This window comes from Schistocerca gregaria, chromosome 9, assembly GCF_023897955.1.
Source record: "Schistocerca gregaria isolate iqSchGreg1 chromosome 9, iqSchGreg1.2, whole genome shotgun sequence".
Classification (NCBI taxonomy): domain Eukaryota; kingdom Metazoa; phylum Arthropoda; class Insecta; order Orthoptera; family Acrididae; genus Schistocerca; species Schistocerca gregaria.
In genome coordinates this window covers 193,902,167-193,928,228 of record NC_064928.1, presented here as the reverse complement: position 1 = coordinate 193,928,228, position 26,062 = coordinate 193,902,167, and the positions used below count along the sequence as shown (strand labels likewise).

Below are 26,062 nucleotides of genomic sequence, written 5' to 3'. Positions count from 1 at the left end.
GAAGAATACTGAGGATTGGATGGGTAGATCACATAACTAATGAGGAAGTATTGAATAGGTGAGAAGAGGAGCTTGTGGCACAACTTGACTAGAAGAAGGGATCGGTTGGCAGGACATGCTCTGAGACATCGAGGGATCATCAATTTAGTATTGGAGGGCAGCGTGGAGGGTAAAAATCGTAGAGGGAGACCGAGAGATGGATACACTAATCAGATTCAGAAGGATGTAGGCTGCAGTAGGTACTGGTAGATGAAGAAGCTTGCACAGGATAGAGTAGCATGGAGAGCTGCATCAAACCAGTCTCAGGACTGAAGACCACAACAACAACACGTGTTTTGACAAGGCAGTAAATTCGTAGACGTAGTACAGGAAGTATTTCCTGCAAAATTCCCGGTAACAGCTGTACCTCATCTTTTCAGTAAGTTCGTCCACTTATTGAGAAATTTCGAGGGGTAGGCTCAGTGTTACGTGCCGAAAGGACTGGAATATGACCTGAAGTAAATGAACAGAAATTTTTGGATATTTCTGGCTCTCAATAGCAGAGCTCACCAAAATTATTGCTTAAGTTAGCACAAGAAAATGATATCGACTTTGCAAACGCACATAAACCGGTTAGACAAACATTGAAATTCCTCCAGTACAAAGTGACAGCAGTGCAGATACGGATCATGAAAAGCGAATCTGTTACAGCACATAACAGGTTTTCGACAGGTGCCATGGTGAGCCGAGGATGCAGCAGTCACTGTCCATATAACAGGTTTTCGACAGGTGCCATGGTGAGCCGAGGATGCAGCAGTCGCTGTCCATATAACAGGTTTTCGACAGGTGCCATGGTGAGCCGAGGATGCAGCAGTCGCTGTCCATATAACAGGTTTTCGACAGGTGCCATGGTGAGCCGAGGATGCAGCAGTCACTGTCCATATAACAGGTTTTCGACAGGTGCCATGGTGAGCCGAGGATGCAGCAGTCGCTGTCCATATAACAGGTTTTCGACAGGTGCCATGGTGAGCCGAGGATGCAGCAGTCGCTGTCCATATAACAGGTTTTCGACAGGTGCCATGGTGAGCCGAGGATGCAGCAGTCACTGTCCATATAACAGGTTTTCGACAGGTGCCATGGTGAGCCGAGGATGCAGCAGTCGCTGTCCATATAACAGGTTTTCGACAGGTGCCATGGTGAGCCGAGGATGCAGCAGTCACTGTCCATATAACGGGTTTTCGACAGGTGCCATGGTGAGCCGAGGATGCAGCAGTCGCTGTCCATATAACAGGTTTTCGACAGGTGCCATGGTGAGCCGAGGATGCAGCAGTCGCTGTCCATATAACAGGTTTTCGACAGGTGCCATGGTGAGCCGAGGATGCAGCAGTCGCTGTCCATATAACAGGTTTTCGACAGGTGCCATGGTGAGCCGAGGATGCAGCAGTCACTGTCCATATAACAGGTTTTCGACAGGTGCCATGGTGAGCCGAGGATGCAGCAGTCGCTGTCCATATAACAGGTTTTCGACAGGTGCCATGGTGAGCCGAGGATGCAGCAGTCGCTGTCCCTGATTGTCGATTGGCGCTGCAGCTTCTTCATCTCCCAGTACCTACTGCAACCTACATCCTTTTGAATCTGTTTAGTGTATTCATCTCTTGGTCTCCCTCCTACCAACCGATCCCTTCTTCTGGTCAAGTTGTGCCACAAACTTCTCTTCTCCCCAATCCTATTCAATACTTCCTCATTAGTTATGTGATCTACCCATCTAATCTTCAGCATTCTTCTGTAGCACCACATTCCGAAAGCTTCTATTCTCTTCTTGTCCAAACTATTTATCGTCCACGTTTCATTTCCATACATGGCTACACTCCATACAAATACTTTCATAAATGACTTCCTGACACTTAATTCTATACTCGATGTTAACAAATTTCTCTTCTTCAGAAACGCTTTCCTTGCCATTGCCAGTCTACATTTGATATCCTCTCTACTTGGACCATCATCAGTTATTTTGCTCCCCAAATAGCAAAACTCCTTTACTACTTTAAGTGTCTCATTTCCTAATCTAATTCCCTCAGCATCACCCGACTTAATTTGACTACATTCCATTATCCTCGTTTTGTTTTTGTTGATGTTCATCTTGTAAGTAGGCTCTTTAGGTTTTTTTACTGGTAACGCCACATAGCGCTCTGTATGAAAAATCACTGGCTGTGCTGTGTGCAGTCAGTGGCTGCTTGGCATTGTTGTAATACTCGCCATTGTAGTGTTGGGCGGCTGGATGTCAACAGCGCGTAACGTTGCGCAGTTGGAGGTGAGCCGCCAGCAGTGGTGGATGTGGAGAGAGAGATGGCGGAGTAAAAAAAAGAACATTTTTTATAACAAAATCTAAACAGCCTACTTACAATCTTATATCCTCCTTTCAAGACACTGTCCATTCCATTCAACTGCTCTGCCAAGTCCTTTGCTGTCTCTGACAGAATTACAATGTCATCGGCGAACCTCAAAGTTTTTATTTCTTCTCCATGGATTTTAATACATACTCTTTTTCTTTTGTTTCCTTTACTGCTTGCTCAATATACAGATTGAATAACATCGGGGAGAGGCTACAATCCTGTCTCATTCCCTTCCCAACCACTGCTTCCCTTTCATGTCCTTCGACTGTCATAACTGCCATCTGGTTTCTGTACAAACTGTGAATAGCCTTTCAGTCCCTGTATTTTACTCCTGCCACCTTTAGAATTTGAAAGAAAGTATTCCAGTCAACATTGTCAAAAGCTTTCTCTAAGTCTACAAATGCTAGAAACGTAGGTTTGCCTTTCCTTATTCTTTCTTCTAAGTTAAGGCGTAAGGTCAGTATTGCCTCACGTGTTCCAGTGTTTCTACGGAATCCAAACTGATCTTCCCCGAGGTCGGCTTCTACTAGTTTTTCCATTCGTCTGCAAAGAATTCGTATTAGAATTTTGCAGCTGTGGCTTATTAAACTGATTGTTCCGTAATTTTCACATCTGTCAACACCTGCTTTCTTTGGGATTTGAATTATTATATTTTTCTTGAAGTCTGAGGGTATTTTGCCTGTTTCATACATCTTGCTCACCAGATGGTAGAGTTTTGTCAGGACTGGCTCTCCCAAGGCCGTCAGTAGTTCCAATGGAATAGTGTATTGGAATACTGAATAAAACCACTCTGCTTTCAGAGGAGAAATGTGTTACATTACTCATACAAGAGACAAGCCCTCTGCATGGAAAGTGTCGGCTGACGCTACCGAAGAAGTTCCCGCCAGTCTCTGGGTAATGTTGTTCCTGGTCCTTAACGTTTCTGCAAATGATTAATCGTCAATGATAGTGAACGATGCAATGTAATCCCTCGATTTTTTATTATTATTTTTTTTAACGGAGGATGACTTCTAGCGGCTGGTTTGCTAAGCTGTCGTAGGGTTAGGGCACAATCTGCAATTTCTGTAATAATCACTCACAGAAAGATCCGTACCTAAAGACTGGAAAACAGCTCAGGTCACACCAATACCCAAAAAGGAGGTGGCAGTAATCCGCTGAATTATAGGCCTATATCACTAACGTCGATATGCAGTAGGGGTTTGGAACATATACTGTATTCGAATATTATGAAGTACCTCGAAGAAAGCGATTTATTGACACATAGTCAGCTCGGATTAAGAAAATATCGTTCTTGTGAAACACAACTAGCTCTTTGTACTCATGAAGTAATGAGTGCTATCGACAGGGGGTATCAAATTTATTCCATGTTTTTAGATTTCCAGTAGGCTTTCGACACCGTTCCTCACATGCGTCTTCTAACCAAACTGCGTGCCTACGGAGTATCGCCTCGGTTGTGCAACTGGATTCGTGATTTCCTGTGAGAAAGGTCACAGTTCGTACTAACAGACGGAAAGTCATCGAGTAAAATAGAAGTAATATCCGGCGTTGCCCAAGGAAGTGTTATAGGCCCTCTATAGTTCCTGATTTATATTAACGACATAGGAGACAATCTGAGTAGCCGTCTTAGATTGTTTGCAGATGATGCTGTTATTTACCGTCTTGTAAAGTCATCAGGTGATCAAAACGAACCGGCCGCGGTGGCCGTGCGGTTCTAGCGCTGCAGTCCGGAACCGCGGGACCGCTATGGTCGCAGGTTCGAATCCTGGCTCGGGCATGGATGTGTGTGATGTCCTTAGGTTAGTTAGGTTTAAGTAGTTCTAAGTTCTAGGGGACTGATGACCTCAGAGGTTAAGTCCCATAGTGCTCAGAGCCATTTGAACCATTTTTGATTAAAACGTCTTGCAATATGGTTTAGATAAGATGTCAGTATGATGCGAAAAGTGGTAATTGGACCTGAATAAAGAAAAGTATGAAGTTATTCACACGAGTACCAAAAGAAATCAGCTAAATTTCGGTTACGCGATAAGTCACACAAATCTGAAGGCTGTAAATTCAGCTACATACTTAGGGATTACCAATACAAATAACCTAAACTGGAACGATCACATAGATAATATTGTGGGTAGACCAAATCAAAGACTGCGATTCATTGGCAGAACGCTTAGAAGGTGCAACAGGGCTACTCTTGTCCTCCCTTTTCTGTAGCATTGCTGTGCGGTTTGCGACCAGCATCAGGTGGGACTGACGGATGGCATCGAAAAAGTACAAAGAAGGGCAGCTCATTTTGTATTATCGCGAAATAGCGGAGATAGTGTCACAGACATGATACGTGAACTGGAGTGGCAATCATTAAAACAAAGGCGTTTTTCGTTGCGACGGGATCTGCTCATGAAATTTCAATCACCAGTTTTCTCCTCCGATTGGGAAAACATTTTGTTGACACCCATCTACATATGGAAGAAATGATCATCACGATAAAACAAGAGAAATCATGGGCTCGTTTTTCCCGCGTGCCGTTCGAGAATGGAACGGTAGAGAGACAGCTTGAACGTGGTTCATTGAACCCTTTTCCTGGCACTTTATTGTGAATAGCAGAGTAATCACGTAGATGTACATACAATCACGTCAGTTTTTAAGTCAGAAACCGAGCCTGGGCGATAGTAATACACTACAGATTTTATAAAACACACATCTCTGTATAATATCTGTTGTGTATTGTAGTGGCCCAAGAACTTAAAAACTGAAAAATGAAATAACTGAGTACGCGTGAAGCATATCAGAATCACATCTGTAGAAATCGTTACCCAATAACATTAAACGGCTTTAGATACCAACAGCCACGTGTTGACGACATTTCCAACGTGTGCTCAAACTGCACAAGAACTTCTCGGACACACTGTAGTAACTGCCTGTTGCCCTCAATCCGTGGTTCGTAATATATCATGCGAGTAAAAGGGCAAGCTGAGTTTCGCGCAAGCGATGGTTTCTAAGCAGTGTTGATTTGTGGATAAAAGCTCTTGTCACCCATAGAAGTTTATTATATTCAGACTTAGAATATGCTCAAGAATTCCGTAGCATCTTCCAGATGTGAGAGGGTACCAGACAAAAGGCACCACTATCTATCTACATGTTAAATCAAAAAAATTAATTGCGTGCGGTAAAAAGCTACGAATTTTTCATTGCAAAGACCAATGTTAAATACTTTTAATAACTGTAGGGCAACTGCTGACACTGACCTCGCATAACTGAGGAATTTAATGACGCCTTGCCAGATTTTCTATTATTGTTCCTGTTATTAATCCAATGAGGGCTTTACTAGATGGAAGCAGTGACTCACAATAATGTTCCTAACCACAATTACAGCGTCTTTGGTTTTTAGATGCAAGTTCAATCTTCTTAAGGACAAAAATATGTTAGCTCTGCAAGGGAAAACGTATTTTTTTTTTTAAATCAGGCCTCAGTATATGCTCTCAATTTACTGGGTTTCTTTTATGCTTCGACAAACAGTCGGTGGGTTAGTACGATCTAATTTCCCAGTTCGTTACGAAGAATACTATTAGCGATCGTTTGTGTTTGAAGAATATGTTTTGGGCTATTGTAACACATTGACTGCCAGTAGCAACCAAATTCTTTACAGAATGGAAAGCTTGTGTACAAAACATCTTTAGACATCTGCGTGCTTTACAAAGAAGATGATGTGCTAAATATTTGCCGTTAAGTTGCAACCGATAGCAAGTTTGTGACTGGATTGCAGTTATGTGTAAAGCTTTTTGGAAGTGGCTAAGCGCTCTCACTATCAGACACTGGGTGAGTACAGTCTCGGTAATACGAGCTCCATTTTAAGCAGAGGAAGTGGTACAAATATGGAATACTGTTTTGCTTTTCGTTCATAGATCTCCCAGTTTTTCACAACAAGCAAATAAATATCTGTAACACACGCTCTGGGATGTATTTTAATGCGAACACCCCCATCTCCACAAAATGATGAAAGAAAGTAGGTTTATCTCTTAGGCCTACTACATTTTCGCTCTTCATGTCGCATCACGCATGACGTTTTTTGTTTGAAAAATCCACGCCCCAAAATGTAATTTATTAGAGGGGCATATCTCGTATTCTATTGATCACAGATATAACCGTTCAAGTGTTTCAGAGATCATTTGATAGCTATCGGAAGAACGGACATATTGCAGCTATCCTAGAGTACAGGCTCAAAATTTAAACAATATACACTTCCTCCGGCCCAGGCAAATTGAGCGAAACGGTTGGTTCTTTTGCAACAGGTCCATGGCTTATAAAAGCAGTATTTTTTCAGGGGCGGTCGCTAAGAAAACTCCGAAAAAAGTATTTTTTTGGGTACAAAAGATACGAATTTATATAATTCCTGCCAGCCAGAGTGGCCGTGCGGTTCTAGGCTCTACAGTCTAGAGTCGTGCGACCGCTACGGTCGCAGGTTCGAATCCTGCCTCGGGCATGGATGTGTGTGATGTCCTTAGGTTAGTTAGGTTTAATTAGTTCTAAGTTCTAGGCGACTGATGACCTCAGAAGTGGGGAGGCAGGGGGTAAGGTAAAGATGAAAACTGTCGTAAAGGTTTCAAATTATGCGTAAAGTTTGTTGGAAGTCCTAAGTGTTCTCATCCTTAAATACTGACTGAATAAGGTCTATACACAGTTTGTAACTTTAAGAGTTTGTGTACTGTGTTAAGCCGTTAACGAAGATTATATACCTCCTAAAGAGTAGATTATAAAGACATTTTAAATTTCTTGATTGAGTCAATAATTATATGAGACACTGTAAATCAAATTATTTTGCCCCTGGAAGCCAATACATAAGCCACCTGCAACTGCAATTATACTCCATGAACCATGAATCGATCTAGCACTTAGTAATATTGGTTGAGTCAATTGTACTGAATACGTTCTGAACATCAAAGATGGCTGTTAGGAGCACTAAATACTAAATACCAAAATGTTGTCATGATCTTTGGCATTTCATTCGTCTACCTAGTATTTGCTTCATAAACAAATCCTCAATCAGTCGTACTGGTAAAATCAAAACTAGCTGGGAAACATGTTTTTGCAGACAGTTTGCTGTTAAGCATTATGTGAAATACTGTAGTAATTAGTTTATCTGCGATGTAAAATGGGCAAACTGTTAGCTATTTAAGATATTACAACTCATTCAGTACCCTCTGCCGCACACCGTATATGGCTTGCAGAGTATTGATATAGGTACAGATGTCTATCTAATGCGCACTGCCATATCTTTACTATATCGAGGAATTGCAGCGAAGTAATGCTAAGTGTTCTTCGTGTCGAGTACTTGAAGAGAAATCTAGGTCAGCCTTCGCAATTGGCCATTCGCCAGTTTTCTATTTGCAGCGTAAGCTGCTAGTTACACTGCCCTCGATATAATATCCTAGTTCATAGTAGTTTCGCAGGCGAACAGGAAGGGGCAAAATCCCGCATGAATGCAGCGTCACATTAATACACACGTATTTGAGGCAATTCGTTCGACTCGAGTGATTCATTATCAGTATCTTCTCCAGTCCGTATCTCGTCGCGAGCTGAAATGCGTGCACATTCCTCTTTAACGCGTCGCACATTGCAAAAACAGCCTCGTATTCGAAAGCCTGGCCGCTGTCTCGAATGGTAGAGATAACGGCTGCTGCAAACGGGCAAACACGCAGCGCTGCGCGTTTCACAACTATCTGTGACGTCAGCAAAGGCTGGCTCGCGCCGATTGGCTGGCGGTCCACGCCAGCATGGGTCGGCAGCCCGGCAACGCACAGCCAAGCGATCCGCTGCGAGCAGTGTAGCGTGCCAGGGAAAATGTTTTCTCCACATTCGAACGGACGCTCTTATTTAGACACGTATTCTACGCAGAACGTAGTTGCAAGTTAACAAAAGTAACTGGGATATGTCTTTACGTATTCATATTTAAATGCAGGCAGTGACTGCAAAGTGCATCACTGCAAGTCACGAAAAGACGTAGTAGAGCATATCGTGCAGTTACGTAAGAGGCTCCGGTGACAAACACAGCTTACTGCGCAGTCTGCCGTTGAAGAGTCAGATGTAAACGTATAACGAGAAATAAATTCAACAAGTCTGATTTGTAATGTGTATTAAAGAAACATAAACTCAAAATTCGTGAATTCGTATAAAAATTGTACACGTGCTGTTAATGGTGTAAAATATGCGCTTGTTGCTAACTCGCTCGCATAAAAGTGAAACGGAAAATAACATTGTTGAACAACGATGGTAAAGTTTCAGACTCGGGATTGGTGAGCTACATGATTATTAAGCCTTATTCATCGCATTCGTAGGCAATTCGCCAGCCTTAAGTACCATTCGTTTCACGCTTTGCGCGCAGGATACAGCACTGTACCATACTATAAAACACTAGAGCCCCGATGCGGAACTGTGACATTCAGACGATTGTTTTGCATTGCGAGTCCACTGTTTCTGAGGAAATAAGGAAGAATTTAGGTGTCTCAGTTTCTAAGTAAACGTACAATGCGTGGATGTAATGCTCGTAACACTGAACTGCAGCCCCAGCTTTCCTTAACATTAGTACAAAACTTTGCAAGTATTTCAGTTGACGCTTTTCGCAGACTTCTCATTACGACTGAGGAGGAAAATTTAAAAGCAGAACACTAATTACCGACCACCAATATAGCCTAAAGGAAGACTAGCACTTACTCTTTGTTTAGTAGCAACAGCAGACACGTATGTAAAGCCTAGTTTACACGCAACATTGGGTTGCACCACTCGTTGCGTGGAATGAGTTGCACTCAGATGGTTTCGTATTGACTGTCGACACGGCGAAACCAGTATACACTTCAGTTTCGTCGTTTTGTGGGTTCCAGAGTCATGTCTGAAATGAAAGTTTTGGCAGTTGCACGTCGCACGAGCTGTGATGGAGTTAAAGCTTGTTGCGTGGAATCACTGCATAAGAAAAAAATAAGAAACTTGTTTCGATTCGTGACTGGATGAAGAAAAGACGTCAGCCAGCCGGGGTGGCCGAGCGGTTCTAGGCGCTTTAGTCTGGAACCCCGCGACTGCAACGGTCGCAGGTTCGTATCCTGCCTCGGGCATGGATGTGAGTGACGTCCTTATGTTAGTTAGGTTTAAGTAGTTCTAAGTGCTAGGGGACTGATGACCTCTGAAGTTATGTCCCATAGTGCTCTGAGCCAAGAAAAGACGTCAGTTCGGTTGGTCAGCATTCTTGCTGAAATAATTTGTAATGGGAGACACAAGAAGTTCTTTTCATTATCTTAGAATGTCAACAGAACTGTTCACGTTTCTTCTAAATAGAGTTAATTTTGTGATAAGGAATAAAGATACTGTAATGCATGAATCACTTCACCAGCTCTCAAATTACATATCACATTGCGTGCATTACAATCGAGAATACTCGGTATGCTATGAGCTTCGGATTTAGTTGCCGATTACACTTTTTCATTAACACCAATAATTTTTAACATTAATAATTATGAACATTAACAGCAGTAATTATTCGAACAGGCCGCATTAAGAAGAGAATGGTTTGCAAACTACTCTCTTGAAGATCTGTACAGCGGCAATATTTCAAAGCATTAAGAAGTGAATGGTTTGCAAACTACTCTCTTGAAGATCTGTACAGCGGCAATATTTCAAAATTCAAACATGTGTGAATGGGGAGCACTGGTGTGATGTTTTAAATAGATGAACATTTATTAAAGAATGCACCTTCTTGATTTGTGTAGCCTTCCCTCCTGGCAACAATATCCCTTAAAAAAAGTCGGCCGAATTATAGTCTTGTGGACGAGAGCATTTTCACAGGTAGAGTTAAATTTGCTTGTATTTTTCTTTATTCAGTTGTGTATGTGCTTCTAAAGCAATAAATTTTGCCCTGCAGCTCAGATATTGTCAAGATTTCTGTGTTCTGATCGCACGTGAAGGTCTCAGGAGCAGCAATATATTTCTTATTTTTGTAATCAGCGTCACTGAAACCCCACAAACACTTATGCAGAGCAATGATATCCAAAAGGCGAACATTATTATCCGCTGCTCACTGCATTTTTCAGTTTGTGTACGCTATACGAACACACATAACCCCAAAACTCATGCAACTAGTGTCGTAGTGTCGCCAAAGTTGGAACACGCCGAATGTCTTTGGTTTCACCGACGGGTTGCGCAGTGGCCGGTAGCGCAATTGCGTGCAACCTAGTGTTGTCGTGTAAACTAGGCTTTAGTGATTGTTTCGCACTTTCAATATGTGCGGTTTTGTCAGTTTCTTTATAGTGTCTGCAGCGAAATACACGAAGCACTTCATCGTTTTTTTAAAGTATTTGTAGGGATGTTAATGTCAAGATAATCAACGAGTAATTGTTGTTGTTGTTGTGGTCTTCAGTCCTGAGACTGGTTTGGTGCAGCTCTCCATGCTACTCTATCCGTGCAAGCTTCTTCATCTCCCAGTACCTGCTGCAGCCTACACCTTTCTGAATTTTCTTACTGTATTCATCTCTTGGTCTCCCTCTACGATTTTTACCCTCCACGCTGCCTTCCAATACTAAATTGGTGATCCCTTGATGCCTCAGAACATGTCCTATCAACCGATCCCTTCTTCTCGTCAAGTTGTGCCACAAAATTCTCTTCTCCCCAATCCTATTCAATACCTGCTCATTGGTTATGTGATCTACCCATCTAATCTTCAGCATTCTTCTGTAGCACCACATTTCGAAAGCTTTTATTCTCTTCTTGTCTAAACTATTTGTCGTCCACGTTTCACTTCCATATATGGCTGCACTCCTCACAAATACTTTCAGAACGACTTGCTGACATTTAAATCTATACTCGATGTAAACAAATTTTTCTTCTTCAGAAACGCTTTCCTTGCCATTGAGAGTCTACATTTTATATCCTCTGTACTTCGACCGTCATCAGTTATTTTGCTACCCAATTAGCAAAACTCCTGTACTACTTTAAGTATCTCACTTCCTAATCTAATTCCCTCAGCATCACCAGTCTTAATTCGACTACATTCCATTCTCCTCGTTTTGCTTTTGTTGATGTTCATCTTATATCCTCCCTTCAAGACACTGTCCATTCCGTTCAACTGCTCTTCCAAGTCCTTTGCTGTCTCTGACAGAATTAAAATGTCATTGGCAAACATCAAAGTTTTTATTTCTTCTCCATGGATTTTAATACCTACTCCGAGTATTTCTTTTGTTTCCTTTACTGCTTGCTCAATACACAGATTGAATAACATCGGGGATAGGCTACAAGCTTGTCTCACTCCCTTCCCAACCACTGCTTCCCTTTCATGCCCCTCGATTCTTATAACTGCCGTCTGGTTTCTGTACAAATTGTATATAGCCTTTCGCTCCCTGTATTTTACCCCTGCCACCTTCAGAATTTGAAAGAGAGTATTCCAATCACCACTGTCAAAAGCTTTCTCTAAGTCTACAAATGCTACGTTTGCCTTTCCTTAATCTTTCTTCTAAGATAAGTCGTAGGGTCAGTATTGCCTCACGTGTTCCAACATTTCTACGGAATTCGAACTGATCTTCCCCGAGGTCGGCTTCTATTACTTTTTCCATTCGTCTGTAAAGAATTCGCGTTAGTATTTTGCAGCTGTGACTTATGAAACTGATAGTTCGGTAATTTTCACATCTGTCGACACGTGCTTTCTTTGGGATTGGAATTATTATATTCTTCTTGAAGTCTGAGGGTATTTTGAGTGTCTCATATAGCATGCTCACCAGATGATAGAGTTTTGTCAGGACTGGCTCTCCAAGGCTCTCAGTGGTCCAAAGCAATGTTGTCTACTCCGGGGACCTTCTTTCTACTCAGGTCTTGCATGTGCTCTATCAAACTCTCCACGCAGTATCGTATCTCCCATTTCATCTTCATCTGCATCCTCTTCCATTTCCGTAATATTGTCCTCAAGTACATCTCCCTTGTATAGACCCTCTATATACGCCTTCCGCCTTTTTGCTTTCCCTTCGTTGCTTAGAACTGGGTTTCCATCTGAGCTCTTGATATTCATACAAGTGGTTCTCTTATCTCCAAAGGTCTCTTTAATTTTCCTGTAGGCAGTATCTATCTTACCCCTAGTGAGATAAACCTCTATATCCTTACATTTGTCCTCTAGCCATCCCTGCTTAGCCATTTTGTGTTTCTGCCTGCTTCATTTACTGCATTTTTATATTTTCTCCTTTTATCAATTAAATTCAATATTTCTTTTGTTACCCAAGGATTTCTACTAGCCCTCGTCTTTTTACCTACTTGATCCTCTGTTACCTTCACTACTTCATCCCTCAAAGCTACCCATTCTTCTTCTATTGTATTTGTTTCCCCCATTCCTGTCAATTGCTCCCTTATGATCTCCCTGAAACTCTGTACAACCTCTGGTTCTTTCAGTTTATTCAGGTCCCACCTTTTTGCAGTTTCTTCAGTTTTAATATACAGTTCATAACCAATAGATTGTGGTCAGAGTCCACATCTGCCCCTGGAAATGTTTTACAATTTAAAACCTGGTTCCTAAATCTCTGTCTTACCATTGTATAATCTATCTGATACCTTTTAGTATCTCCAGGGTTCTTTCATGTATACAACCTTCTCTCATGATTTTTGAACCAAGTGTTAGCTATGATTAAGTTATGCTCTGCGCAAAATTCTACCAGGCATTCATTCCTTAGCCCCATTTCATATTCACCTACTACGTTTCCTTCTCTTCCTTTTCCTACTATCAAGTTCTAGTCACCCATGAAAATTAAATCTTCGTGTCCCTTTGCTATCTGAATAATTTCTTTTATCTCATCATACATTTCATCAATCAATTCGTCAGTTGCGGAGCTAGTTGGCGTATAAACTTGTACTACTGTGGTAGGTGTGAGCTTCGTATCTACCTTGGCCACAATAATGCGTTCACTATGCTGTTTGTAGTAGCTTACCCGCATTCCTATTTTCCTATTCATTATTAAACCTACTCCTGCATTACCCCTATTTGATTTTGTGTTTATAACCCTGTAGTCACCTGACCAGAAGTCTTGTTCCTCCTTCCACCGAACTTCACTAATTCCCACTATATCTAACTTTAACCTATCCATTTCCCTTTTTAAATTTTCTGACCTACCTGCCCGATTGAGTGATCTGACATTCCACGCTCTGATCCGTAGAACGCCAGTTTTCTTTCTTCTGATAACGACATCCTCTTGAGTAGTCCCCGCCCGGAGATCCGAATGGGGGACTATTTTACCTCCGGAATATTTTACCCAAGAGGACGCCATCATCATTTAACCATACAGTAAAGCTGCATGCCATCGGGAAAAATTACGGCCGTAGTTTCCCCTTGCTTTCAGCCGTTCGCAGTACCAGCACAGCAAGTCCGTTTTGGTTATTGTTACAAGGCCAGGTCAGTCAATCATCCAGACTGTCGCCCCTGCAACTACTGAAAAGGCTGCTGCCCCTCTTCAGGAACCACATGTTTGTCTGGCCTCTCAACAGATACCCCTCCGTTGTGGTTACACCTACGGTACGGCTATCTGTGTCGTTGAGGCACGCAAACCCCCACCAACGGCAAGGTCCGTGGTTCATGGGGGGAGGGGGGTAATAAATGAAATGTAAAATATTTAATTATTTGTCACCTAGGCCAGAGTAGACGTAAAACTATTCACCTTATCGGTACCTGACTTTGTCGGCATGCATGCGACAGGAAGCGTACCTAATATGTCCCAAAATTCAGCGCATAAAACCGTGATTTCCAACTGTTCATACCCGAGGTTCCATTGGTGACAAAAACGTAAGGTTAAGGGATCATTTGTATACCCAACAGAAGGACCGTCTTATCGTACAGAACAGGGTCAAAGTATGAATATCACACACTTCCTACCGCTTAGGCAAATGGAGCAATCCGGATGGTTCGTTCTGCATTTCACGTCATCTACGATGGGCTTGATAAGCTGTATGGAAGCACCAATGATTCATGCGTGGTTCCGCAGGAAACTCTACAAAAATGGTTTTTTACTGTATTTCGCTATCACTGGCAGACCAAAACCCAACTGAGGATTAGAAGACGGCTATAAAAATCAAATGGCTGAAATTTTTATGATATTTTCCTAAGATCCCAATCTCGAACGAACTTTAAAATTTTCTTGATAGCTTTACCCGAGATACAGAGGTTCAAATTTACCCTACTTCCACACGTAAAATCCGGTATGAGGCGATAACTAAATAATAAATAACCGCAAAAAATAGCTCTAATTTTAAAGATAGACTCTGTCTGTTTTCAAGAAAGTTTATCTATTATCAAGAAACATCCGAAAAACTTGTTTTTTGGTTACCAATCCTAGCCACAGATTCCGAGACGCGTATGCCAACAAAAGGCTGTAATTCATACGATGCATTCCCCATCTCGAACAATGATGACATTTTTTCACATATTTATCCATTTCCCAGTTCAGAATCACCTTACATGTACGCGTAAAATACGCACGAAAAATCATGGTGAGGCGAAAACGTAGTTTATACTGTGATGTAGCACAGAGAAATAGTCTGTAAAGTGTCTCTGTTATCGTCTGCGAACTCCATGTCGTACTGGTGAAAGACATTCAAATTTTTTTTGCATGTAGAAACCGGTTTTTTTGGTGTAAAATTAGTTTTGCATTATCTGAGTTTCACGTAAAAAAACTATCTACATTACCCTGATGAAAAAATGTCTTTTCATATGAGTTACATGGTCTGCTGCAGCAAGAAAAAGAAGGGAACCAGCGGAAAAATTATCCTCTCAGGGGCAAAAAATGCGAATATGTTTCTGTTTATTTAAGAGACTTACTGAAATGTGGGTTACCAGCTGCATCATTCTTCCTTGCTCAGCACCTAAAAAAATTTTGTCATTCAAACATTTGCAGACGTTTTTATGCTGAGAGATAAGAGGGCAGTGGGCAGTGGCGAAGAGCAGGAAAAGTAATAAAGACTGGAATATAGTAGAGAATAGTTGTGTTACAGAATGAGCGAAGTAGACAATGGCATTGTGAGAGAAAGAGAGGGACACAGAGGCAGTGAAACGTAGTTGACAGTGACAGAACAGTGGGAAGAGAGTGAAGGAGACAGTGTCGGTTGGAGAGGAATACAGAGAAACAGAAAATGGAAGACGGTGAGAGCCAGTGATAATGAGAAGTAGAGTGTGTGACACTAAGAACGAGGAAGAGAGAGCCGGTCGCAGTGGTCTAGCGGTACAGGCGCTCAGTCAACCGCGCGACTGCTACGGTCGCAGGTTCGAATCCTGCCTCGGGCATGGATGTGTGTGATGTCCTTAGGTTAGTTAGGTTTAATTAGTTCTAAGTTCTAGGGGACCGATGACCACAGATGTTAAGTCCCACAGTGCTCAGAGCCATTTGAACCATTTTTGAGGAAGAGAGAGATAGGGAGAAGAGAGAGCAAAGGAAGGAATATTAGCAGTAAGAGAGAGAAAGAGGGAGACAGTGACAATGAGAGGACAGATTAGTAGGAGGACAGAAGAAAGGAGAATGCCACTGTGAGACAGGGGACAGAGACACAAAGTGATACTGACAATGAGTTGGGTTGAATGAGTGAGTGAAAAAGTTCGACAGGGAGTGGATTGGGTTGAGCGACTTAGAGAAACGGACTAGTGAGTGTGAGTTACAGTTACGGGAACTATGGAAGTAAGAAAAAAAAAAAAAAAGAAAGAAAACGCGAATATGATAGAATGACGAAGTTTTTGTGAAAATTTTTAAACGTGTTGGTGAAGGTAAAATGACTCAGCTGGTACCCCATTTTCAGTCAGAATCTTTTAAATCAACAGGAACATATTCATATTCTTTTGTGCTCCAATAGGAGCAGTATTCCGCTGGTAGGAATGATGTTTAGCCAGTGCACTGCAGGATTTGCGTTGTTAGTGCCATGACTTGCCGTTAGGCGCCGTTAGTGGTACGGCGATGTAAGGTCGAAACACAAGCACCGTAGTGAATTGCAGTTGCAGACAGTCAACTTGTGTCAGGACAAGGTCAGCAGGGCTTTACTTTTTTTAATCAAAACAACAGCAATAATGCTTATTCTCTTCACGAGTATCGACGCATTAAAGGAATACGGAGAGGTCCTCTTTCCTTACCGAGATTGAAGAACATGGATCGGTAGTTCGAGTTAACTGGAGTTTTTGGAATTGCTTCTCGGAGAGGCCGACGGGCAATTGCGCCACAAATTGTTGCCATGGCTGAGAACGCTGGATACCCGCACTTCGTTTTTCCTCTCCTTCCCCCCTTTTCTTTCCCATCATCTCTCCATGTTCCCCCCGTCTGCCCCTCGGTTGTGGTACGTCAGAACAGAAATCATGCTGTCGCTGGGTGTGAATTTTATATTTCTTGCGAACAGAAACCAGAATGTCGCCGTGTTTTTTTTTAATTGTCTGTCTATTATTTTACCTGTCTGCTTCCTGTGTATTTTATTAGCATCATCAACCCTTTATTTTATGTTTTAAGTTCCACAATTTTCCGCCATTTTATGGCCTGCTTTTATTATTTATTATCTTCACCTTAATCAAGACACGTTGATAGGATTTGTCGACCTGGAAAAAGCGTTTGACAATATAAAATGGTGCAAGCTGTTCGAGATTCTGAAAAAAGTAGGGGTAAGCTATAGGGAGAGTCGGGTCATATACAATATGTACAACAACCAAGAGGGAATAATAAGAGTGGACGATCAAGAACGAAGTGCTCGTATTAAGAAGGGTGTAAGACAAGGCTGTAGCCTTTCGCCCCTACTCTTCAATCTGTACATCGAGGAAGCAATGATGGAAATAAAAGAAAGATTCAGGAGTGGAATTAAAATACAAGGTGAAAGGATATCAATGATACGATTCGCTGATGACATTGCTATCCTGAGTGAAAGTGAAGAAGAATTAAATGATCTGCTGAACGGAATGAACAGTCTAATGAGTACACAGTATGGTTTGAGAGTAAATCGGAGAAAGACGAAGGTAATGAGAAGTAGTAGAAATGAGAACAGCGAGAAACTTAACATCAGGATTGATGGTCACGAAGTCAATGAAGTTAAGGAATTCTGCTACCTAGGAAGTAAAATAACCAATGACGGGCGGAGCAAGGAGAACATCAAAAGCTGACTCGCTATGGCAAAAAAGGCATTTCTGGCCAAGAGAAGTCTACTAATATCAAATACCGTCCTTAATTTGAGGAAGAAATTTCTGAGGATGTACGTCTGGAGTACAGCATTGTATGGTAGTGAAACATGGACTGTGGGAAAACCGGATCAGAAGAGAATCGAATCATTTGAGATGTGGTGCTATAGATGAATGTTGAAAATTAGGTGGACTGATAAGGTAAGGAATGAGGAGATTCTATACAGAATATGTGGAAAACACTGATAAGGAGAAGGGACAGGATGATAGGACATCTGCTAAGACATGAGGGAATGACTTCCATGGTCAGTAGACTATTGACCAAAAAAAAAAAAAAAAACTTCACCTTTTTAAAACGGAGTACTGAGCTACTGCCAGCCCGCCCTCGTTGGGGGGAATTGAAACTCAATAAAAATAAAAAAAGAGAATGCTGGACGCAAGTGTGATGTTTAAGCAGCGCAGGAACTGTGTCTCGACAGCTGAACATTCAATAGTCCACCAGTCGAAGACTGATGCGGACAATTGTGAAATGGTATCTTCAGTGCGGTTTCAGGCTGTCGTGAATGCAGATGCTCGTCACATTCAACAACGCTTCTAGCCCGGAATGTAAACATGTTACGCAATTAACAAGTGGTTCAAATGGTTCAAATGACTCTGAGCACTATGGGACTTAACATCTGTGGTCATCAGTCCCCTAGAACTTAAAACTACTTAAACCTAACTAACCTAAGGACATCACACACATCCATGCCCGAGGCAGGATTCGAACCTGCGACCGTAGCAGTCGCGCGGTTCCGGACTGAGCGCATAGAACCACTAGACCACCGCGGCCGGCAATTAACAAGTGTTATCCTTTCATGTAGAAAATAATATTGTTTCTTTCATTGGTTTATTCTTTATTTCCCTACCGCATGTCCTTAAAAATGTCTCCACAGATTTTCATTGTCTTGCGATCAAACGTTTTTCATGGAGGGGGCCATCTCAATTAGCGAAAGTTTGCTTACAACCATCCTGTACTAACAAACTTGACGAATCATGGTTGCAAAACAGTGACACGAATCACTTCCAAAGGAAAGGAAAAACTTGTAGAATCCGACTTCAGGGAAGAACAATTTGGGCTACATTAAAACGTAAATGGGCCTCCCAGGTAGACCGTTCGCCGGATGCTCGTCACATTCAACAACGCTTCTAGCCCGGAATGTAAACATGTTACGCAATTAACAAGTGGTTCAAATGGTTCAAATGGCTCTGAGCACTATGGGACTTAACATCTGTGGTCATCAGTCCCCTAGAACTTAGCACTACTTAAACCTAACTATCCTAAGGACATCACACACAACCATGCCCGAGGCAGGATTAGAACCTACGACTTTAGAATCAATGTCAGTTTTGTTAACTTTGCGGTGTGGTAGTGAAAACGGTAACAATAGTGGCAAATATACAGTACAAATTATTACAAAGAAGAGTATTAGATCCAGCCCTTAGGACTGACATTCCGTCACGGTGACCACTCAGCTACCAGGGTCGGACTGGGTTACGTCGAAATTTAGGAACACTAGAGGTCATATCGACCCTATGGCGTGTCTTCGGAGATAGGTTTTAGAAAGGTAAATCTACGTTTTTAGTATCTATAGATTTCGAGAACTTTGATGAAATATACTCTTTGAAATTCGGAAGGCAGCAAGGGTAAAATACAGGGTACGAAATACAATTACAGCCTGTAGAGAAAGTAGACTGCAGTTTAAGAATCAAAGACATGAAAGAGAAATAGTGGTTAAGAAGGGAATGGAGCAGGATGTAGTCTATTCCAAATGTTATTCAATTTAGACATTAAGCTAGCAGTAAAGAAAGCCAGCGAGAAATTAGGAAAGGATATTAAAGTTCTGGGAAAAGAAATAAAAATTTCTGAGGTATGCCGATGGCACCGTAATTCTGTCAAAGGCAGCAAAAGATCTGGAAGAGCTGTTGAAGGGAATGGATGGTGCCTTGAACAGAACTTATACAAGATTACAATCGAAAGAAAATCAGCACTCGGTCACTATTTTTAACAAATTAACCTGGTTTCGACACTGCTAGGGATGTTGTAACTATTCACGGTCTCCGAACGTGCAGCCATGTACAAGATTTTGTAATACAAGATTAATCTGATGCAGCGGAATAAAATCAGGTGCTGCAGGACACTAAAAGCAGTCGACGAGTTTTGCTATTTGTACAGCGAAGTAACTAATGATGATCGAAGTAGAGAGAATATAAAATGCAGACTGCCGATCGCAAGAAAATAGTTTCACATTAGGTGGCCTTTTCTGATGGTAGTTGGATGTATAGCATTCTATTGAAATTAAAACATGGACAGTAAACAGTCCCGACAATATCAGATTGGAGGGATTTGGTATTTGGTGCTACAAGAAAATGTGAAGATTAGATGGGTGCATTGAACTACCGAAAAAAGGTATTTGTGGCACAACATTACTGAATGAACGGATTGGTTGGTATGATATATCCTGTGGCATCAACAAATCTGCTATTTTATAAAGGAGGAATATATATATATATATATATATATATATATATATATATATATATATATGGGGGGGGGAGAATTGTGGGGTTGGGGGGGAGGGGTTGAAGCATATGAAGACTACAAGTAATTAGGCGGAGACGTAGATACTTTAACACCTACAATTTTCACTCATTTATAGATATTGTTTTACCGATATTGATTTGCATTTTGCTTTTCTTTACTTCCCACAGGTAGCACCAAAGGCGTCCTCTCACAAGACGTGAAAAAGCACGTGGACGAGTAGCCGGTGACGTCACAACGTTGAATTCCACGTTCGGCTATGCTTCGGAGCTTGAGATTTTCGCAAAGTGGGGAGGAACGTGGCCAATGAGATGTGACATTGATGTACGCCGCAAGCAGAATATCGCATCCGCCATATATGGCGTTAAACAACGTATTTGGTGAGTATTATGTAAACGAAGGTGGAGAGGGAGAAAGGAAAGGGAAGGAATTCATGATATCGGCCGCATCGAGACTTTATATCGAATTGGCGGCGACAAGTGAAAATGTGCGTCGAATCGGTACTCGAACTCGTGATCTCCTACTTACTAGGCAGCTGCGTTAATGACAGTGCCTATCACCAATATACGTTGTAAGTAGGCTGTTTAGGTTTTTATGTTGGTAACGCCACGTAGCGCTCTGTATGAAAATCACTGGCTGTGCTGTGTGCAGTCAGTGGCTGGTTGGCATTGTTGTAATACTCGCCATTGTAATGTTGGGCAGCTGGATGTTAACAGCGCGTACCGTTGCGCAGTTGGAGGTGAGCCGCCAGCAGTGGTGGATGTGGGCAGAGAGATGGCGGAGTTTTGAAATTTGTAAGACTGGATGTCATAAACTGCTATATATATTATGACTATTAAGGTAAATACATTGTTTGTTCTCTATTAAAATCTTTCATTTGCTAACTATGCCTATCAGTAGTTAGTGCCTTCCGTAGTTTGAATCTTTTATTTAGCTGGCAGTATTGGCGTTCTCTGTATTGCAGTAGTTTGAGTAACGAAGATTTTTGTGAGGTAAGTGATTTGTGAAACGTATAGGTTAATGTTAGTCAGGGCCATTCTTTTGTAGGGATTACTGAAAGTCAGATTGCGTTACGCTAAAAAAAATTGTGTCAGTTTAAGCACAGTTATGTTTAATTTTTCTAAGGGGACGTTTCATATGTCGACCCTTAGCCGAGGATACCTCACTGGAATCTTCTGCTTTTTTTCTTGTAGTTTGTGTAATTAGTGTAGATTTTGTTTATTGCTAGTGCGTAATTGTAGAGAGAATCTCCTTTGTAGTTGTAGTCTTCCATTGTTCTACAGTAAAACAGTTGTGGCATGCATGTAGATTTGCACCAAGCATTTCGCAGCTGCGCTTGCAATTAACTAGATATTATTTGCTATGTTAATGTGTTCTCTTATTTTTGCTCTTCAAATTGTGTTTTTATGTGTTGTCGTGTAAAACATTGTGACAATAATGGCGTGTGAAACTAGACTCCAAAGTAAACTGAGAAATGACAGTGAAGACGAAAGTAGTCTGTTAGCGCCACCGAGTAATGAATTAACTAATGTTCAAAGTAGTAATTTGGTAATTGTACATAGGGAAATGGAGGGGTCTGCAAATAATGGTGTAGGCAGTGAAACAATTAGGCAACAGGAAAGCATTATCGATCGATCGGTCGGCAACAGCTCGCATCAGGAATCCGAAATGACAGGACACAATCTTGCAAATACTGTACATTCAGGTTTTGCGTCCTCACCGTTTTCTCAAGTAAATCAAGACACATTTTCTGCTTTTCAAAATTCGAATATTGCCGGTTCAAATACATTGCCGAATAGCATTGAGGAACATGTTTCAGACACCAGTGCACTGTTATTACAGTTAATGCAACAAATGGGACAAAGGCTACGAAAGTTAGACACAACGCTTGAACAAAATCAGAAACAAATGGGACAAAACATTCAAAAGTTAGACACAATGGAACAACACCAGAGACAAACACAGCAAAAGCTCAAAAGTTAGACACAATGGAACAAAATCTTCAAAAGTTAGACACAATGGAACAACACCAGAGACAAACACAGCAACAGTTAGACACAATGGAACAAAAGCTTCAAAAGTTAGACTCAGTGGAACATACGCTTGAACAAACACGTGAAGATTTAACTACTGAGTTACATAAAATCGAATCGAAATGTCAAAAAGTCTGTAATGACGTAAAAACAGAAATTTGTGAACATTTTCAACCTTTTTTTATCAAGGCATGAAAATGCATTACAGAATCACGAATCAGCCGTAAAAGAACTGCAAACTATTGTTCATGAAAATCATGAGACCTTGCAAGCTAAAATTGACTCAATTGCATCTACCGATTCGGTTACGCAACTTGCAAAAACTCAGGAAAACTTAAAGGACACAGTAGATACTCTGAAAATTGGTTCAGAAAGGCACATGGAGGAAATCAGTTCATTATCAGAGAAAGTAGTTGAACGTTCGGATCAGCTAAATAATTTATCTACGAAGGTAGATGATTATCTGAATGACACAAAACCGGTAGTCTTTAATTACACAGAAGAGTTCGAACAAATTAGGAAGTTCAAACAAAATCAGAATCAAATTAATACGCAAAAACAAAAGAGAAATCCGGGAAGTACAAGATCAGCTGACAGAGGTAATACAAGAATTACGTATTTCAGAGGACACTCGCGCTCCAATACGGGAAGAGGGACATAGAAATACGGAACAGCCACAAAATAACAACACAGGGCACTTGGAAAATTATGAAAGAAATTGGCAAGGGGCACCGAATTTTGAGATGGAACCGCCGACAGGACGTAACAATCACCGATATGCGACTAGCCGACACGATGATTTTGACTATAAGCTGTTCATTACTACACGTAAATTAAAAACATTTAAGAATTCTGACAACAACATTCATCCTCAAGCATGGCTTCATCAATTCTCTCATTGTTTTCCTCCTAACTGGTCATTACAGCACAGATTAGAATTTATGTGTGGCTACTTAGAGAATGAACCAGCTGTAAGAATGCGATCGGTCTTTCAAAAAAATCGTTCAGATGGCTCTGAGCACTATGGGACTAATCTGCTGACGTCATCAGTCCCCTAGAACTTAGAACTACTTAAACCTAACTAACCTAAGGACATTACACACATCCATGCCCGAGGCAGGATTGGAACCTGCGACCATAGCAGTCGCACGGTTCCGGACTGCGCGCCTAGAACCGCGAGACGATCGGTGATTCACGATTGTCACAGTGAAGGAGAATTTTATTATGCCTTCCTCTCAGCATATTGGTATCAAGCTACACAAGACCGAGTAAAACATAGCATCATTATGATGAAACATTTCGAACAATCAGAATTTTCCAGTCTTGTGAAATATTTTAAAGACATGTTACATAAGAATCGGTATCTTTCAAACCCATACAGCCCATCAGAACTCATCCGCATTAGCTTAATCAAATTGCCTGAACATTTACGACATATTATTTTACCAGGACGTTGCAAAGACGACATTGAAGCTTTTCAGGGACTGCTACAAGAACTGGAAATTGACACTGACAATCGCGGAACGAGAAAACAGGAGCACAACAATTACAGGTCACACCTGTCACAATTCCGGGATGACAGAAATAATACACGACAAGGCTATTCGTACAACGTAAATCGTGACCAAAACAGACACCACCCGTATGAAAACCGTTGGCAGAGTAGTAATAATTACAGGGAATGATGACCTCTCCGCGGTAATGACTATCACAGAGACAATCAGAGAACCAGACAATATGGAAACCAAAATAATTATTATCAAGGGAGACAGAATAACTTAAGACGCAACAGTCCAGCGCGCAGTTACGATTCAGGGAGAAATTCTCCTGCACGTGAACGACAAGAAAGAAACTATGGAATCTACCGACATGACGACAGACGACATGATCGTAACGACAGACCTGAAATGCAGCAGAACTGGCGGGATTCAAACAGAGCAGGGCCCTCTCGACAAGGTGAATTTGTAGAAGTTAGGTCTCCAAATCCCAATAACGACGCGCGCCAACAAAGACACAATAGGCAATGACTCATACCGCTGGCAGCCACAAAACGTACTTATGAAACTTACGACGCAGCTGCCGTAGCTAGTAATTACGTAAAAATGGAAGACATTAGGGACATCTTACTCCAGGAACACGACATAAAACATAACAACATTGCATATCCTGTGATTCACATTACTGTAAATGACGTAAAATTTACGGCAGTACTTGACTCAGGCAGTCCCATTTCAGTAATTAGTGAAACAGGTTTTAGCAAATGCAACAAATCGAACGATTGCCCCACACTTCCATTACGCAAGATTAAATTACAAGGTGCAGTCATTGGAAAAAGTGTAGATGTACGCCAACAAACCAACTTAGAATTCTTTTGTCAAAGCCACAGCTTCTCTATGAACTTTCTTATTGTTCCATTATTGTCGACGGAAATTATACTGGGAGTAGACTTTTTGAATGAATACAAAGCAATCTTAAACTTTCACGATGCTGAAATAAGTTTAGAGAAAGAAGGTAAGTCAACAGCTTTGAAATTTGAAGATTGGCTCTCAAATCATGACGAGGAAATTAATCGGCTTTACCTTCTGTTGGACAACAGTTCGGAATTTTCTACGGAACTAGACACTAACAATCACTCTGCAAGTACTGACAGGGATGATATCGACGGCATATTTGAAACTAATGAGTTGATTCAGAATAAAATTCAAACAATTGAGAATTGTAATGACACTGATAGGCAGGACCTTTTTGAGATTTTACAAGCACTTTCCACAGTTTTTACTCACAAAACAGGATTTCAATAGCAATTTTGTGTTCGTGAGCATACTAAATTTTGTGTTAGACCATACGTAATTCCAGCACATTATAGGGACCGTGTTAAAACAGAAATACAATCTATGCTTGACGAGGGCATTATTGAGCCTGCAGTAAGCTCATACAACAATCCATTACATGTTGCTGAGAAGAAAAATGGATCGATCAGGCTTGTCTTAGATTCGAGACAAATCAATACTATCATTATTCCTGAAACAGACAGGCTGCAAACATTGGAAGAACTTCTTCAAAATTTTAATGGTGTAAAAGTGTTGTCTTCCACTGATTTCAGATCCAGCTTTCATCAGATCGAACTTCATCCAGAATGTAGAAAATACACAGCTTTCCTTTGTTTAGGAGTTTCTTATCAGTTTCGGAAACTTCCTTTTGGTTTGAACATTTCTTTGGCAGCATTCATTCGCGGGCTAAATTCCATATTACCTGAGTTCTTAAAACGTCACATCACCTTATATGTGGACGATGTTCTGATAGCAGAAGCCTCATGGGAACAACATAATCGCATCCTCAACAGCGTGTTACATATTTTTGCAGAATCTGGAATTACAGTTAACTTTGAAAAGTCTGAATTCGGTAGGACAAAGGTGAAGTTTTTCGGACATATTATTTCTTCTGAAGGCATTCAGCCGGATCCTGAAAAGTTAGAAGCAATCAGAGCCATTCCAGTTCCATCCACAAAAAAACAAGTCCGCAGTTTTCTAGGTCTCGTAAATTTTTACCGTCGTTTTCTGAATATGCAAATTCTAGTTACACCAAAACTTTGTTCTCTCACTGGAAAAAATACTATTTGGAACTGGGACGAACAAGCACAGTTGGAATTCAATTCTTTGAAAGAATCGCTACTTAACGCGCCAATACTAGCCAGATCTGTCACAAGATTTCTGCCTTAGCACGGATTCTTCTAAAGTCGGTCTTGGTGCCCATGTATTTCAAGAAGCCGTAGAAAATGACACTACCGTTCACAAAACCATTGCTTTTTCTAGCCGAGTACTAACAAAATCTGAAAAAAAATTCCGTTACTGAATTAGAAGCTTTAACTATCGTTTGGGCATTTAACAAATTCCGTTTCTTTCTTTATGGTAAGCACGTAAAAGTATACAGTGATCATCGT

The 26,062-nt window shown here is 41.2% G+C and overlaps 1 protein-coding gene across 1 annotated transcript; it reads right to left on the bottom strand.

Annotated features, from left to right (window-relative positions):
• Window positions 1-684: 684 nt before the first annotated feature.
• On the bottom strand, window positions 685-1,578 carry LOC126291501 (uncharacterized). Its single transcript, XM_049985008.1, has one exon. It carries the CDS (start codon window positions 1,576-1,578, stop codon window positions 685-687), a length of 894 nt encoding a protein of 297 aa, XP_049840965.1.
• Between the last annotated feature and the right edge of the window lie 24,484 nt (window positions 1,579-26,062).